The sequence below is a fragment of the Zootoca vivipara genome, chromosome 2, assembly GCF_963506605.1.
Source record: "Zootoca vivipara chromosome 2, rZooViv1.1, whole genome shotgun sequence".
Lineage (NCBI taxonomy): Eukaryota > Metazoa > Chordata > Lepidosauria > Squamata > Lacertidae > Zootoca > Zootoca vivipara.
In genome coordinates, this window is record NC_083277.1 from 83,743,283 (window position 1) to 83,761,902 (window position 18,620).

General features: G+C 44.4%; 1 protein-coding gene across 1 annotated transcript; it reads left to right on the plus strand.

Moving 5' to 3' along the window:
* Positions 1 to 406: 406 nt before the first annotated feature.
* LOC118079966 (C-type lectin domain family 4 member G) lies at positions 407 to 18,364 on the plus strand. Its single transcript, XM_035104807.2, has 9 exons — positions 407 to 1,102; positions 4,774 to 4,896; positions 6,509 to 6,571; positions 8,262 to 8,315; positions 8,987 to 9,049; positions 10,401 to 10,490; positions 11,889 to 12,043; positions 14,565 to 14,671; positions 15,240 to 18,364. The coding sequence occupies exons 1-9, from the start codon at positions 1,012 to 1,014 to the stop codon at positions 15,376 to 15,378; spliced, it is 885 nt and encodes a 294-aa protein (XP_034960698.2). The 5' UTR covers positions 407 to 1,011; the 3' UTR covers positions 15,379 to 18,364.
* The last annotated feature ends 256 nt before the right edge of the window (positions 18,365 to 18,620 follow it).

An 18,620-nucleotide genomic window follows, 5' to 3' on the forward strand; every position in this document is an offset into this window, starting at 1 on the left:
AAGCAGAGCAGGATCAAGAGGCAGAGTGGGGGCAGGCTGCTGGAGAAGCTAGGGAAACTCTCCCTCCTGCTGTGACCAACTCTCCCCCCCCCCCTGGTCTCCCAGGCCACACAGAGAAATAGAGAGAGAGGAGCAACAAGAGACAATACAACAGAGCCTTAGGCTGATGGGGAAGGACTCGGGAGAGGAGCCTTAGAGAGCGGTGGGAAGGGGAGGTCCCTCAGTCCTCACAACTGCTTCATTGGGGCAAGACCTACTGGGAAGAGTTTCTGTGATCACTAGGCTATTTTGGTTTCTTTGTTTTATTGCTGGACCCATGACTCCAGCTCCTGACAATGTATTTCCGGGGCTGGCCTTGAGGTCCCTTCCCCTTCTGCTTCAGAGTCCTCACCCGCATCCCCAAAGGCAAGAAGACCATGACACCAGATGACTTCCTTATGGCCTTCAGGTTTTTATGGGAGTTGTAACTCCCATCAACCCTGACCATTGGTCATGTTGGCTGGGAATGATGGGAGTTAAAGACAAGCAAGGTCAGGGAGCCAAAGATTCCCCTCTCCTGTTGTAGATACTGCTGGAGTGTTTCAGACTAGCAATAATCAGAATGGAGATGCCTGCAGTCGTTGTCTGCCTGTGGTTTGTATGTGTCTGAATCAGCATGCAAGGCCCCAACTATAGGATCACCATCCCTACAGAATGCCAATGGCTGGAGGAGGATCTTTATGGACAGGCCTCTTAAGCTGCTGGAGTTGTTCAGGACAATATTGGGTTGGCATCACTTACAATGAATGAGCTTAACCATCATTTCTGAGGATGCCCTGTGAATCAGTGTCTTACAGTGCAGATCCTTACATGAAGATTTCCAAGAATTTCAATGCAGAAGTGACAGCCATAAGAAGTGAAAAGAGGAAGCGTGGTTGCATGCATGCATTTCCTTTCCTGAGAAAAGTCCACAAAATCTTAGATGGTATTAAAGTAGCCGACAGCAGAGATTGAGACAGAGACCAACGGGCGATGGCTCAAGGTGGAATCTACAGGAGGTGCGAAGAACCCGAGAACCTGGAAATCAACGAGAAAATGGAAAGCTTCTCATCAAGAAGAGCAGGTGATTACCAGCTGCAGAATGGGCTCAGGAATCATCACCACTCTGATTAAAAACCTGACTTTTGGGGGAAAGGGATTGATTTGTTGGAGATAGAGAGGAAGTGACTGCCAGCCTCTATAGCAGTGGTGGCGAAGCTATGGCATGCGTGCCAGAGAGGGCACTCAGAGCCCTCTCTGTGGGCACGTACGCCATCGCCCTAGCAGGGCCGTTGCTGGGGGTTGGCAAAGTGGGCAGCCATTCCCCCCCCCTCACGTCGCTGTGGGTGGGAAGTGCTCCCTGCAGTGCCTGCCGCCTGCAGCAGTGTTTGGGAGAGTTGTGCACACACACCAATGCTGCTGTGAGCGGGAAACGCTCCCTAGAGCGCATGCCACCTGCAGTGGCATTGGGGGGAGTTGCGCGCCCGCCAACCAGCTCCCCTCCCCCATGCCGCAATTTAAAACAGACAAGCCAAGCAGGTAAGAGGCAGATAGTTATTTATGTTGTCAGCTTTTATGAAGATAATAAGCAGAAGGTGGATGCACACACGAAATAAAGCCAGCCAGTACCTCTAGCCAAGCAGCTCCACAAATTTAGAATTATAGTATTCTCTTGCAGGTCAAATTATTCAGATTTTATCTTGGTTGTGGTCAGTGCTTCTCTGCAAGAAGGACATTGCAGGAAATCTGTTCTGAGAGGGGCAGTAGTTACACCTTTACTGAAGAAGCCTCCTCTCAACCTGGTGATTTTGGGAATTACAACCTGGTGATTTTGGGAATTACAGACCAGTTTCAAATCCAACAGGTTTGGCTAAAATGGTTGAGCGAGCAATGATTCCATCTCTATGACTTAAGGTTGACTTAGGGCTCATCTGGTTGACCCACCACTTTCCCCAGGAGGGAACCCACTGTTTACCTCTGGATCAGAGCAAAGTCAAGTGGGTTATTTGTGGAATGATGTTTATCCTGATTTAGAGCTGAATAACGGGTTGCAAAGGCAAAACCTCCTGGACCTGTGCTTTACCTTCTCTAGGTGACCTATGTGATCTGACATGTACCTTCTTTCAGCTGATATTATCCTTTAATATAGGCATAGCCAACATGGTACTCTGCAGATGCTACTGAATTATAAAACCTATAATCTCTGCTTACTGGCCATGCTGGTGGGGTTGGGAGTCCACCAACATCTGAAGGGCACCGTAATGGCTGCCCCTGCGTACACGAATAGCCTGCCTTTCCTTCATCATGGAACTCGAGGTTAGCATTCATGGGGTTCTTAAGCAAACTCTAATCAAACGGCAAATAATAATAATAATAATAATAATAATAATAATAATAATAATAATACCCTGCCCATCTGGTTAGGTTCGTTTATTTATTTATATTTATTTGTATGTGCGCATGCTGACAATCATTATTATCCCATATTAAATTGCCGTGTTGGCAGTTTGTGTGAGTTTTGGGTTGCAGTTTGGGCACTCGATCACTAAAAGATTCGCCACCACTGCTCTATAGTGTGAGGTAGCTTCCGCAGGAGGGAGGTTTGGCATGATGGAACCTGTTTTAGTCATGTTAAGACTCCAATCCTATACCCACGTCCTAGTCCCAATTGAGCATACTGGGACTTACTTCTGGGGATACAAGTATAGGACTGAGCTATCTATGACCATCAAAGGGTGTACCAGAGGCTGGCTGAGCATCTAGAGGATGGTAATATGAGGGAGGCACCATGGCTCAGTGGACCATTTCTAGCAAAGGATCTGTTTGCAGGTGATGGAGAAAACGACCTCTGCCAGGACCCAGAAATGCTCCTGGGTGCTAGATGATGCTGGGCTAGACCTCAAGGCTGCTTCCTGTTTTCCTCTGCCCACAGCAATATCTTGTGATTGTGGCCGGATGGCACTTCCTTGCGCAATGGCTCACAGAGGCCGAGGCCTGGCTATTGCATGAGCCAGTCGCTGGGTGCGCAGCTGGCTTCCTGCTTTTCCCTTCCCTTTGCGGTTTTGCTCCTAGAGAGAAAGTTTCAAGTTGTGGGGGGAAACAGCTGCTTCCTGATTTCAACAGCTTGGGGGAAAGGGCCAGAGGACAGGCAGAAGGAAGCTCTTTGATTGGAATCAACAAGATTTAGGAGGGTGCTGAACAGGGCAGTCTCGAGCAGGTTGGCTGCCCTGGCGCTGAGGGGCAGAGATCGCTCCGGCGCCCCCGCCCTCACAGGGTGCAGCATGGTTTCCGCGCGGCGCCCTGCCTACCAGTCCGGCGCCCTGGCTCACCGCGCCACCGGGGGTTTACCTAGAGCCGGCCCTGGTGCTGAATGTGGGAATTGTAGTTTGACGAAGGTGCTGAGAATGATCTATCTGACATCTACCGTATATCCTGCCCTTGCCCCTTTCTACTCACCTCATGTTCAAACTGAAGATCTCCAGATTTCCCCCCCCTGGGGAGAGCGACTTTGACCGTGTACGTAGTGTATATTTAAAGAGCATTCTTTCCCTCAAAGAATTCTGGGCACTGCCATTTCTTAAGGGTTGCTGGGAATTGTAACTCTGTTTGGGGGTAAACTACAGTACCCAGAATTCTTTGAGGGAAAGAATGCGCTACAGATATGCTTTGAAGGTATAGTCTGTACACAGCTTCATTAGAGGTATAATGTGCACACAGCCTGACAGTCTATTCATTTAAGATATTTATATGCTGCCCAATAATGTAGGTTCTTTGAGTAGTCTACAGTATCCCAAAGTGCCTGACCCCAGCGTGAGGTGGCTTCCCTTGACCTTATATTCCCAGCATCATCTTGTGCTTGAACCCAGATGGCTCCTTGTGACTCAGTTAAATGTATAACTGGTTTAGTACTAACTTGTGCTATTCAAAAACCAAGAACTCATGCCCCCGCCCCCCAGTTAGACATGTAGAATTAGGCCTTGTGTGCACCTGCATCTTCTGTGGCTCAGAAATACTGTTTACAAGGAAGTTAGAAGGAGCTAGGCTGAAGAGCTGCAGAAGTACAAATGAAAGAGCTGTAATCTGACAGTGAAATGTAACAATGGTACATTTCTGTTGCTCTTGTTTCATATTTGACCAGCAGCACTGTAGGCTGTAAACGTATTGCTCAAAGATTTGCGGCCGTTGCCAATGTTTCCCCACCTCAGAAGTTTGAAAGAGATAATCAGTGTGAAATGGAACAAAGCATAGCTAAATCTGTCAGACTGAGCAGTGCCTTTTTAGAAATATCAGAATGCCCGCCTTCCAGAAGTGAAGTACTTTACCAGAGAAGTTACTCCTGGAGAGAATTTGCTGTGTGAAAAGATGCATGAAGTGTCCCCAAGGAAAGTATTAGGACTTGTGAGGGATGGACAGGGACACCACTGAATTTCTCACAGGATTTCCAGGAAAATATAAGGGACTCTCATTCATCATTCAGTGTGTTGGGCCACCCAAAATGCAGTAAACTCTGGATTCACATAAACAGCCTGTGACTGTGTGACTATTTAGGAGCATTTGCTATCACATTGTGTTTCCAATACCTTTTGTCCTTGCCTGCATATTTTATCACTGCTTTCTCAGTCAGGTGGTGGTGCCATTTTGTCTCTTGCCTCAGGCAGCAAATTCTCAGGGCCAACCCTGCCTAGCTCCACCCTTGTTAATTTTCACTTCCTACCACCGCAAATAATTCACATGATGTGTTTTTGCTGTCCACAGGTGGTTTCCTGCTGCAGCATTGCAGGTGTGGTTCAAACGAAACATCCATATCCGTCCTTTTCATTGTGACTGCTGCCTCATTTCTGCTGTGGACCATAATCTCTGCTGTTTTGATTTCCAAAAGTATGAATTCTGCAATCCATGGCTGCTTTATTTATGTGAAGTCTGAAAGACATGCCGGGCCGGGGGGGTGGGGAGGCAGGGAGAGGAGAGAGAGTAGTAGAGGGATAAACTTGAGTTTGCAACAGTGGTTCCCAAACTCTCCCCCTGCTCGCAGGACACTTCAAGATTGTTGGGGTTCTTGGTGGACCACTAGATGATTGTCTTGCCTTTTCTGGCCATTGTAATACACAGTAGTAGATGCTGTATGATTTTTAATTGTATTTTACTGTATTACAGATTGAATTCCAGAGAATTCATATTGTAAGTGTTCTTCACACACATGCCACAGACCACCTGAATTAAGCATATGGACCTCAGTTGGTCTGCAGACCACTGTTAGAAAGCCCTTGCCCTCTTTTAAAATCATTGTATTTATCTCCTGATTGTCTCCTGATTGTCAAAATATGTTTGGGTTACTATTTAGAACCAGACTCTCCCTTGAATTTTGCTTTCAAAATATTCCCAAATCATGGAAACCAAACCCCTAAATTATAGTGTTTCAGTAATGTTTGTTAAAAGGTGTCATTGTAGAAACATTGCAATTTTTTATTTAAAAAAATGCTTACTTTTTAAATCCTTGACTGAAAACTGTTGATCAGTTTGATGTAAGGGAAAGCTGCTTATGCACTGATATGCCCAAAACATCTTGAAGCATGCATAGGAGTTATTGGTCTTCAGAGGTCCAGGAAGCAGGGCTCTTGTAAGGCAAAGTGTTGCTTCATTGATGAACCTGATAACCTCCTAATGTAACTGAGGTGTGGTGAAGGAACTCTCTCTTTTGCATCTGTTTATAACAAGGATGAGGATTTTCCAGTTGCCTGAGCCTCCCCACCGAGCCCGCTGACCTCTCCCCAGCACCATGAAAAAAACACATACCAGAAACAGAGATAACTTTAAACTGGTGCTAGAAGTTTATTATGCTATCAAATACGCCCAATATTCGTATCGTCAGGGCTGGCCCACCCATAAGGCAGACTGAAGCAACCACCTCAGGCAGCGGAAACTTGCAGGGTGGCGCCATGAAGGTGCCCTGCCCACACCTGCTGCCACCAGGGTTGTGTGGTGGCAGCTTCTTGTAAAATCTCGCAAGATAACTGGCTTGTTCCAGAAGAAGAAGAGTTTGGATTTGATATCCCTCTTTATCACTACCCTAAGGAGTCTCAAAGCGGCTAACAATCTCCTTCCCCTTCCTTCCCAACAACAAACACTCTGTGAGGTGAGTGGGGTTGAGAGACTTCAGAGAAGTGTGACTAGCCCAAGGTCACCCAGCAGCTGCATGTGGAGGAGCGGAGACGTGAACCCGGTTCACCAGATTACGAGTCCACCGCTCTTAACCACTACACCACATTGGCTCTCTTCCTGAAGAAGACAATCAGTTGAAATGTGCTCAGTATACTCCACTCTACGGTACAATAAATGTCTGTTTACTAGCACTAGTTTAAAAGAAAAAGAAAAGTCCCCACCTACCGTTGCCAAATGGTAATGCTGGCTGTGCCTAAGTGAAGATAAAGACTGCTCTTTCTATAAACTCCTTAGGTTCAATGACAGTGACCAGACCTTCGTATTGTTTCAGATTTGGAGATGTCCACACAACTAGAACAGCTGCGTGCCAATCAGTCCATGCTGATAACTAACGGTAACCATTCAGTTTTGCTTTTTTCAAATGGCTAATTGCTTCTGTCTTATTCCTACTCCTATATCTAGGAGTCAGCTTTTAAAGGGGGACCTATAATAACTTGTAGGGACGCAGGTGGCGCTGTGGGTTAAACCACAGAGCCTAGGGCTTGTCGATCAGAAGGTCGGCGGTTCGAATTCCTGCGACGGGGTGAGCTCCTGTTGTTCGGTCCCAGTTCCTGCCAACCTAGCAGTTCGAAAGCACGTCAAGTGCAAGTAGATAAATAGGTACCACTACAGCGGGAAGGTAAACGGCATTTCCATGTGCTGCTCTGGTTCTCCAGAAGCGGCTTTGTCATGCTGGCCACATGACCTGGAAGCTGTACGCCAGCTCCCTCGGCCAATAACTTGAGATGAGTGCCGCAACCCCAGAGTCGGTCATGACTGGACCTAATGGTCAGGGGTCCCTTTACCTTTATAATAACTTGTACGTACCGTGGGCTCTCTATCCATCCGGATAAAACATGTTCAGGATGGAATGGCTGAAGGAGAGGAAACAGGTAAGGGAGTTCTAACATTCAGGGTTGCACAGCATTCAGTCCTATTCAGACCCATGGAGACCAGAGGATATAAGTGAGTCATGCCCATTAATTTCAGAGGGTCTACTTTGAATAGAATTCACATTGGATACAACCCACAATTATTACTTCAGTTCCTCTGTATTTGAAGCCTAAGGTTTTACTTTCTGCAGTTATGGTTTTTCAGAACACCCCCATGCCCCACTTCATTCTTTAATTAATTCAGCCTGTCAATAATAAAGTATAACTTGACAAATTCCCAATACAAAATTGTATGGGGGTAGGGAGAGATAGCAGTAAAGATGTTATCCATAATAAAAAGTTATGACGCTTTCTGTGAGGGGAGGACTATATTAATGTTCATTTGTGTGTGGGGTGTGTGTGTGTGTGCTGTCTTAAAAAGACATTTCTAAGTGGAGCAACAAAACTTTTCCTAAGCTGAGCCCTTCCGGACATCTCAGTGGGCACATTCATCCATGCAGGCTCATCACACCCAAACTGCAACGTCAAGTGGCAACCTGCTTGTGTGAAACAAATACTCTAGGAAACATCAGAGGTGGAGTTTTAATGCAACTGCCCTTCACTTCAAACACAATGCCTCTGTCAATGGAGGTAGTTAGTATGTTCATCTGCAACCAGTCACTGAGTGATTCACATGCACGTGTGTGAATCAGCCGGAACGGGAGAAGTTTTAGTACTTCCAGTCCCTGCACTCCATCCAGAGCCTGTAGAGTGCTTCATACCTATGGTCTTTGCTAGCTGACTTCATTGAGAAAAGAGTGCATTAGCATAAGAGCAGTGTACCATGGTCATGCAAGGTACTGTACTAGGAACTCATAATGCACAGAGGAGGCAAGTTAGGCCTTCTGTGCTACTCTGCCCACCTTGAACTGAGGTAGTCTGGATCTCCTAAGAATGTATTACTAGGGAAGCAGATCTCTATAACTCTCTGATCCTTTTGACAAATCAAAACAGATGAGCCACTTCTCACCTCTTCACAAAAACTGCATGTTCTTCCTGTGTACCTCCTGGTAGCTCAGAAGAACTGTTCAACTCAGAAGCATGGCCATTTTGCTCAACACAGGTAGACTCTGAATGAGTGCCTCCTGACTAACTGAATTCTGTCTTTTCTAGGCTCCAACATGGAGAAACAGCTAGAGAAGATTCATTCTAGTCACACTTCATCTGGTATGCATTGACTTGGCTATGATCCTGTCACCCCTGCTGGTGTTTCTATTTTCTCCCTCTCTTCTCGACAATCCCTAGTTGCTACTGACTTTCCTTCCTCCAATCCTCACTAAGTACTGTTACGGATGTCAGGTGACCATCCTTCATTAGACTGATTGCTTGATAGTTAGTGATGATTGGTGAAATTTCCTGAAGGGCGTGGTTTAAATCCCTAACATAATGCATAAAAATATTTTCTCAGCAGAAGCTAATGCTACCTTAATATGTGTTTCTTAAGTTAGATAGTTTTGCTGCCTGGGAAATTTACCTGTATGGTGGGATCTGAAATCAGGGTTCTGCAGGGATGTATGTTGGAGAGGGTTGCTGACATTGTTGAGTTTGGGACAGGGAGAGGCATTGATGCTGTTGCTTTGGGTGACCTGAAGAAGGGTCAATGGTTGTGCTGTCTGCTGCAGCAGTTGATTTGCTTCACTAGGCTTTTTTCATATATTTGTAATATCAGTTCTGCTTACAAAGATAAAGTAATTTCCCAATCTTTTCTTATGTAATTGAACTCAATTCTATGGTACTACCATAGGACTTCTTTCTCAGGGAAGTGTAGACAACTTAACAGTACCCTTTTGCCAAATGCAGAGACTGGAAAGTAGCTGTTATCTGTGGCTTTCTTTTAGAATCTGAGCTAAGTAAGGCCCTGAAGGCACTGGATACTAAATATGAGGAGTCACAGAAGAATGGTAAGTATTCTTTGTTTCTGCTGGGAAAAGAAGGAAATGGGTGGAACTGTCTTCAGGCAGGGATATAAGGCGGCAACATTTTCGATTCCATGCTGTATTCCTCGCACACAGCACTGCTTCTGTTGCACTGCAGTTCATTTTCTGCCAAAAGCTATATTACTTGTCTCGATGTCCACTAGGTGACATTATGTACTTTTCATAATTTAAGTACTGTAATCATGTAAATTATGTAAGTAACATTACTATTGCATTATTCCACACTATTATTTTTAGTGTAAAGTAAACACAATGCAAATGTAGGAGGGTGGGTGTAATCATTTACATATTGTCTGCAGACTGAAAGAAACAACAAGAGTGCCAGTTGTATTTGCTGGATTGATTTCCATTCTGGACATGGGATGAATAAGTAAATATTGGCAATTTCTGCTCTTATTTCTTTTATCATCAGAATTCTCTGACATCCCTACCTTTAGGGAATCTCAAAAGCAGGAGTTATTACAGAGTTTTAATGTCTCCTACTTAAATTTATGGTGTGTTCCCCATGTCAAGTTAGCAACCTGAGCTCTACTTGCCATACTTCTCAATTATCATTCTTTCTGAATTACTGTTTCTGCAACATTTCCTTTCTCAAAGCTCTCCTGACTCCCCTTATTTGGCTTAGCAAGGGTTTCAGGAACATGCTTTCACCCAGAACCCCTTTGTGGATTAATGCTTTTGTCAAATGTAAGGGGCTGGACTTCTGGGAAAGACATTGATGTCTTAGGCATTTTCGGCCCATTTATACATCTTACAGACAAAAAAGCAAAAAAAAGAAGAAGATTATATCCACATGCCTGAGAGAATAGGAAAAGCCTCTCAACTGATTTTCATTTATCAGTTTGTCTGCCTTTTACTAATAAATCAACTGATTAAATGTTTGCATTGGACCAGATTAGGGTTGCCATATTTAAAAAAGTCAGAATACACACAAAAAAGTTGTCGAGCTTTTTTTTTTAGTGTTTTGAGCTATTTTTAAGGAAATTGGGTAAAATCTACACTTCCAACATGGATTGCCATACGTCTGAATTTTCATGGACAATTAAGCCCTAGCATTTTCCTCAGCATGAAAGTTTTTGAGGTGAAAATATTATCTTGGTATGGAGCCCTCTACTATCCAAACACATGCGCAGGCTTATGATCATAGTGAAAGAACAAAACCTTAGTTGATGAATCCACCAATTAAACTGGGGAGTTTTTAGGTAGGTTTGTTAAAAGTTTGCTTCAGATTCACACCTGCATTGCAGGCTGTTTGCATCAGACCAAATTCACTTCTCATTTAACTCCCCTTTCTAATCTCCCCCCCCCCCCCTAGGGAATGAAAAGCTGCGTGAACTATCTAGAGACAGCATGCATTCCTTGGCCGAAATTGATAAGATAGAGGATGCACTACTGAAGATTAATGGTAAGACACTAGACTTCCTCTGCCCCGGGCTAATGTAAGTCAGGGAGGCAAGCTGGGCAGACTGCTGTGGGCTGGACAGAGCAATGCTTCAGAAGATGCGGAGATGCCCAATCTGCAGTCTAGTAAAGGCAGTGCAACAGGTGGTCCCACGGTGGGCAAGTGAGGAGAGATGTGAGAAAAACTGAAACACAGCCAGAAGGGAGTCTAAAGCAGGGTGGAGCCAGAAAGAAACACTGACAGAAGGGAAAGAGGGGAAGAATCAAGGCAAAAACGTGAACATAACTACAGGCAGCAGGAGGAAAGAGGGAGAGGCTGTGAACCACACATGTAAACCACCTGAAATCTCCCAAAGAATTCTGGGAACTGTCATATGATAAGGGTGCTGGGAATAGTAGCTCTGTGTAGTGTAAGCTACAGTTCTCAGGATTATTTGAGGGACATTATGTGCTTTGAATGTATGATGTGTACTCAGCTGGAGGTAAGAAAGTGGGCATAGAGACCGAGAAAGAAAGCAAGAACAGCAAGGAGGGCACTGAGACAGAGAAAAGCAGCGCAACGGAAGGGAATGTGCAAGATGGCCACAAAGGAAAAACTGGTGGCTTAGGGAGATAATAGATCCCCGGGAGCTGGTGGAAGGACTGGGAGGTCTTCCAATGTCTTATTCCTTCAGATACAGTGCTCACTCCTATGCTGTGGAAGACCAGGGACAGAAAGATCGTATTGGCCTTGGAACCCATATGATGTGATGATAATTAGTGAGGGACAAACTGACTCTGTTGTGATTCAAAATTGGGCATGACCCATCCTCTGATTGGTCGTAATACAAATTAATGTGGTGGATACAAATTAACACAGGCATCCCCAAACTGCGGCCCTCCAGATGTTTTGGCCTACAACTCCCATGATCCCTAGCTAACAGGACCAGTGTTCGGGGAAGATGGGAATTGTAGTTCAAAACATCTAGAGGGCCGAAGTTTGGGGATGCCTGAATTAACATGTCAGATTCTTTCAAGGTGATTGGTTATTCCATAGTTTTGTATCCAAACTTAAATGGATAGGTTCCTTTGTCAAAGCATTACAGAGTTAAAATAAAAATATTCTGAGCATATGCAGACAACTTAATTTTTTGTTTGTTTAAGTAACTGAAGGAAGCATCATCTGAGCATGTTTTAACCACATAAGCTGCACAGGTGCAGAAAAGAGAAAAGGACTGATAATAAATCTCAATTTTAATTACAAACAGTTCTGCAATGTTGATGGATCAGAGTTAGGAAGGGTGTAGTATGGACTGAGTGATTATAATTTTTGGCAGCACCACTAATAATGAACATAAATATCTGTAGAAGGGTGTTCTGTTCGTGATCTGGTTGTTTTAATGTCTCTGCTATTACATTATAGCTTCAACCTGCAAAGTTTGTCCAATGGGCTGGTTGTTCAACAAAGGATCATGCTACAGTTTTCAAGTAAAGGTTGCAGCACCTTGGTCTCATGCCAAGAAGTCGTGTGAGGACGAAGGTGCCAGTTTGGTTATTATCAATGATGCCGACGAGCAGGTAATTCAAGGTTTTTGTGAAATTGTGACAGCCCCATCCTAGCCACCCTCTGGGTCCCTTGGCATCTGAGGAAGAGGAGAGCAGGCCACAACAGTGTGTACTCTTTTGCTTGCACCCATCCTTCCCATGTTTGAGGTACTTGAGTATCTGTTTGCAAGGCTGCCCCTGACCAAATAGCCTCCCAAAATTCCCTGGGGTCTCTCTCTGAAGCAGGGGTCAGCAAACTTTTTTTTAGCAGGGGGCCAGTCCACTGTCCCTCAGACCTTGTGGGGGGCCGGACTATATTTTGAAAAAAAATATGAACGAATTCCTATGCCCCACAAATAACCCAGAGATGCATTTTAAATAAAAGGACACATTCTACTCATGTAAAAACATGCTGATTCCTGGACCGTCCGTGGGCCGGATTTAGAAGGTGATTGGGCCGCATCCGGCCCATGGGTCTTAGTTTGGGAACCCCTGCTTGAAGCCTCTTTATCTAGAAGGAGGTTAAGGCATTTAGGTGTCAGGGTGTTTATATTAAGTTGAGACCACAATATTTAAGAACAAAGTACTTACTTCTGCCACATCCACACTATACTGTACATATAAAGCAGTAGCATACAACTTTAAACAATCATGGCTGCCTGCAAAGAATCATGGGAGCTATAGTTTCCCAAGGGTGCTGCGAGTTGTTAGGAGACCTCCTATTCGCCTCAAGAGGACTTCAGTTCCCAGAGTTGTATAACAATAAATCCTTCTACCCAGGGAATGCTGGGTAATGCAATTCTGCGAGGGGAACAGGGGGCTTCTAACAACTTACTGCTTTAAATGTATGCAGATGTGGTGCAGATGTTGACCAAGATGAAAGAAAAGTAAGGCGTTATAAGGGAAAGGTATCATAAGAAAACAATACAGAAACCCAAAATATTCCCTTTGGAAGAAAAACAATTCACAATTGAGTAAACTCAATCCTCTTTCCCAGGTTTACCCAAACCATAAAATGTGCCAGGCTCTCAGTAGAATCCCTACTCATCTTTGTTCACTGAAGCCTCCACCTCAGGCTTCAAAACACCTGTTATTATGCTGAGATCACTTTGATTTAAATAACTTGTTAACATAGACCTTTTAATTTTCTGCCTGTGCATATGCCATGTCAGCGACATTTTCTAGGACTTTATGTTAACCTTAGACTCTCCAAATAAGTTGCAACAAGGCATACAAGCTAGACATACATCCCCACACTATATGCAAGTAAACATACATGTTCCCATACAATATGCAGACACTTCAGGACAGTAAAGTCCAGTTGCTCCACATCAGTACATGAACAGCTGTTTCCCATTAATCAAGCACTGAAGCCACACATCTTCCATCCTTTTGTGGCAGGGACATCTTGAGCAAAGTACATTTTGTTCCTGAGAGGTTGTGGTATTTCCCACCGAGAGTGTTGCGATTGCTGTGTGGAATGTGATAAATTAAGTGCCAGGGGACCTCTTGGATACTGTTTGTGATGTCAACACTATTCTTCCTTAGGGCTTCCTTGAGTTTTACCTTTTATTGCATATGAGCAAATGGTCCTTCATTATGGCAACTAGGGAGGATGTCAAGAGATGTGAGCCATATATTTAAGGCCCCCTGGAGCTGTAGGGCATCTCTGCACACAAAAGCATACTGCACCCTCTGCAAGAAGTCTATCTGCTGGCCAGTGTTTGGGGAAGAGGGTGGGTTTTTTCTTATACCATAGCTACCATAGCAATCTCCAAATGCTGTGCTTTCATTTCCCCCATGCACGAAAATGGCAACTCAGGGATACTGAGGGAGGGTAAACCTACCCACTTGCTTCTGGTGAGCCCTGTGCTTAGGGTGAGGGATAGATTTTGCCAATCTCAGCTATATCACAGATGTCATTGAATAAATGTAAGTAAAGAGTAGGATGGAACACTCAGAACTGGCTTTTACATACACACAAGTAGGACTTACAACAAGATGTTGCGGTATATCCTTGCCTCTTCTCAGGGGTGCTGCTCTTCAGACAGCCATCCAGCCATGCCTTCTGCTGGGATGTAAGCCTTTAAAGGCTCAGGCAGGCCAACTTACTATCCCGCTCACGAACTTTGAATTTTTCTTTCCCAGCTGGCACCCAGCTTACTGTGATTCTGTGCTTGAACATCACTGGGCTTGTTGTTGTTGTTGTTTTGTGGGAGGAGTTGCCCTCTTTTGGTGTTTCTTAAAATATATATGTGTTGAACTGACTGGCAGTGATTCTCTAAAATTTCAAGGAAAGATAGTTCCCACCACTGTTAGTTACACAATATCTTTAAGCTTTTTTAATGAGGCATTGAGCATGGGCCTTTGTACCTATAAAGTTTGTGTTTGATACAGAGGCGTGTAGTCAGTCATGTTTCTGGCAGTGTGAGCCTGATGTTGCATCTCAGCCATACATTTTGAAAGAACACTATGTTACTAGCTAGTTGTGGTAGGATGTATATTCCATATTGTATATTTCAACTCCGAGAATTAAATGTGGTTTGTGTTTCAGAGATTTCTCGGATTAAATCTAAAACAAAAATCCTACTGGATTGGTCTCCATGACATTGAAACAGAAAACAAATTTGTCTGGGCGGATGGAAGTACGGCAACTTATACGTAAGTCTAGCATCAACTTTATTCCATTTTTGAACCCAACCTGAGTGGAATCTACACACATAGAAAAACTGTTCTGAAAATCTTTTTTTTAAGCGTTTTTAGGAATACTGTACATTGAATTTTCCATGAGGCTCACCATAGCCATCTAGTGTCACATTGTATACTGCACTTAAAACATTTTATTTGCAGCTGTATAGCTGAGTCCTAGCTACGTCTGTGTCTGTGTGTGAAGGAGCTTGCTGGCAGGTTGCTTTTGGAAGGTGGACACATTGACACCCCATTGAAAAAATCTATTCCCTGTGTGGGTCTCCCAGCTGGGAGTCAGGGTCAGAAACTCAGCTAGCGAGGCTACACTGGTTTTCATTAAAAACTAATCAAAGACTAACTGGGACCAGTAAGAGGCTAAAGTCTCCAAACACAAGATGACACATTTATTCTCTTCTTTAATCCCAGGGGGCTTGGTCATTCACTGCTGGGGATCAGGGAGGGTTCGCTAAGGTCTAAGAATCTATCTCACCAGAACTGATTGAGTCTGCTGTTTCTTTATTCGTTATATTTCCATATGCAGCAAGTGGGGTGTAGGGGAGCCGAACAATCAAGGCCACGGGGAGGACTGTGTCGAGATGACACCTAGAGGCTGGTGGAATGATATTCCATGTGGCAACGACAAAGAAGGCTGGATCTGTGAAAAGACATGGAGCTGCTAGCTGTGTGGCCAGCAGGAAGAGAACTCGACATGAGCCAATCATGACTCCCTCGCTCTGCTCTTCATTCTCACAGACCTTCCAACAGTCACTTCTGGCTAATGGGTGGGCGTAGCAATCGCCAGTACCAGTTCATTAAAACTGAGGTGAAGAATTCCAGCCAGTATTACATCAGTAAGTCAGCAGAAAGCTAGGACTCTCCATACAATTTTAGCTCTTGTCCATAACCCACTAGAACTCCCTGTCTACCCTGGGAATAAAAGCCGGGAGAATAGCTGGGGATAAAAGCCAGAGTTCTTGTCTTCCGTCCTAGTTCCTCTTCCTTCTATATTAACATGCTAGATTAACCTAGTTCTCACATCCACAAATTCAAAACCTAATTAATCATTCATTGAAAAGCCCAATAATTTAATAAGTTCTTCTCTCCCCCCCCCCCCAATGAAAATGAGAGGATGATATCTGAGACAGGGCCTTCTTCAGAGTGGCATTTCCAGGCATGAGCGCAGCCTAGGGGGTGGGGGACAGCTGCCCCCTCTGTATCAAGTAAAACAATAGAAATACTTAATGTTATGTACTGAGCTGAATCCTAGAACAATAGGATCCAGAATACAGCAGTCTGATTGGTCCGCAGGAGCTACCCAATCCAACTCCAGGTGGAAGTGAATCCGCAACCTGATTGGCCTGCAGGAGCAGCCAATCAGGCGGCTGGCAGAAGTGAATCTGCAACCTGATTGGCCTGTAGGAGCAGCCAATCAGGCTGCAGGCAGAAGTCAATCCACAACCTGATTGGCCCACAGGTGTAGCCCTGAAGTAGCCAATCAGGCAAAGCCCATTGTGTAAATAATGTATATAAGCAGATGGTTTTGGGAAAAGAGCCATTCTTCTCTTCTTCTCCTTGATGACTATGAGCTGAAGAAAGAGCATGAAATTCACTCCGAGTATATTCCACTGGCGACGAAGGTGGCTCCGAGTATATTCCACTGGCGACGAAGGTGGGATCCTGCTGAGCTGACCGCCACCACGCACTGCACCGCAGCACCGCCACCTGCCGCACCGCTGCATTGCACCGTGCATCCAGGCTTCAGCTCCAGGACCCAAGGAACCCAGAATGGCAACCGACAGCAGCTTCTTGCCATTCAAACCAGCATCAGGAGACTGGGAAGGGTACGCCGCCCGTTTCAACTTCCTCCTGCAAGCGAAAGAAGTCACCAATGATGCCATGAAGAGGGCAACATTCTTCAGCGTCTGTGGAGAGGACTAACTGACCAATCACATTGGTTTTTCTCCACACTAACAAAAGTCCTAACCCCTTAACAAAAATCCTGGCTATGCCCATGCCTCCAGAGAGGTCTATTTGATCCCTACATTTTTATTACAGTGGAACCTCGGTTTACAACTACCTCTGTTTATGAACGCCTCCGTTTACGAATGCCGCGGACCCGGAAGTGTTTACATCCGGGTTCTGTGGCATCGGATGCACAGATCGCTCCTGTGCAGCTTGAGCATGCGCAGAAGCGATCTATGCAGCGTGTGTGTGCGCAGAAGCACTCTATCGGCACTTCGTGCACGCACAAAAGCATGCCTTCGGGGAGCGAATGCCTCCGTTTACGAATGCCTCCGTGGAACGGATTGCGTTCATAAACCGAGGTTCCACTGTTTTTCTTTGCTAGCGGATCTTTTCCTCTATTTTCCTAGGTTTTAATATCTGAATTCCCTCATGAGGCTCTTATGATGCTCTTCTAAGATTTCAGATCCTTTTGCTTTTTTAAAAAACTTAATCTTCTGGGTTGTTGCCACACTAGCCCTTAATTTTAATTTCATTTTTTTACAAGAAAATACAAGGTGTGGACATGAAAAGTTCTTTAAGGTATTACCGGTACGTACAAGGCTTCTGCGTCTTTAACTAAACACTTTCCATTTGCACACTAGTTCCTTTTTATTGCCTTCTGTTGATACCAACTACTAGGTTAACGATGAATAGCTTGTTAACTGTCCCTTGAGTAATCTCTCTCTTCATGTCAGTTTCTGTTCCTGCAAGAGAAAAGACCCCTTTCATTATTGGATCTTTCTCTTCTTTTGTTTTTTGTTTGTTTGCTTTTCTTTTTAAAATAGTGAAATAGTACTACAATAAATTTGTCTTTCTGACTTTAACCCATGGCTGCCACCAAGAGAAGAAAGCCAGTGTTTTAAAATTTCTCCATGGCTGCTGTTGCCATGAAGAGAAGGATGCCTACATGTTAAAAACAAAAAACAAACAAGCTGCAGTTTTCCTTCTCAGCAAGGCATAAAGGGAGGTGAGGTTGTGGGATTCGTGGGGGTGACAAGCAGTGCAAGAAGGGCCATAGCTCCACATCCATCCATCCATCCATCCATCCATCCATCCATCCATCCATCTCTAAGTGTGCAAAACTTAGTATTTAAAGCTCCTCATTCCATGGGAACAGAAACTGACATTACAGTAAATAGGAGAGCCAATAGGAGCAAATAGAAGGCTATTTGTAATTCTCCCACCAAGATTGCTAGGAAATAATAAAACGCAATGGATTTGTAATCAATAATCTTCCAGTTGATGTTGCCACTAGCCTTTGCAAAATGGGTTTTAACTTATGTATAATAGTAGTTGAGGATCTTTGCCATGGATAATATAGCACTCTATTCTTTCATTTGCTGTGGATTGTGGGAAAGCAAGGTTCAGGAGCATGATAGGACTCAAGTGCGCAAGTGTTCTTCGACAGTTATGAAATCTCCTTTGATGCTTCACCAAACTCAAATCTGAGACTTTCTTAGAGGAAACTAAGTTGCTTCTTTTTCAGCTGGCATTTGGTTTTTGTGGTTGGGCCACAAAGAGGTCTAACATCGCTCAACTATTTGTACAAATGGTCCTGTAGAAAATAAAATAAAAGTGACTGATGTGTTTTCATGCTTTGAATCTCTAGGGCAGAGGTTGCTATAAATTCAAATAAAAAATCAAAATGAAGAACTGTCATGGATAGTGTTGCACAGGTGGGACAGGCAGCAGCCATTTTATGCTTTCAATTGATGCATGGCAGGTCATTTTAGACCTGGAAGAGGGGGGAATGGGGCAGGCCTAGGGTTTGTACGGGGCCCAGGGACACAACCCTCATGCAAATCGGGAGGGTGTGTGTGCCTGTATATCCTCAATTCAAATGCACATTTGAAGCCCTTCTTGGGCTTTAATTTCAATGGTGTCCAATGAGTGTTTTGCTGAACCGAAATTGCAGCGT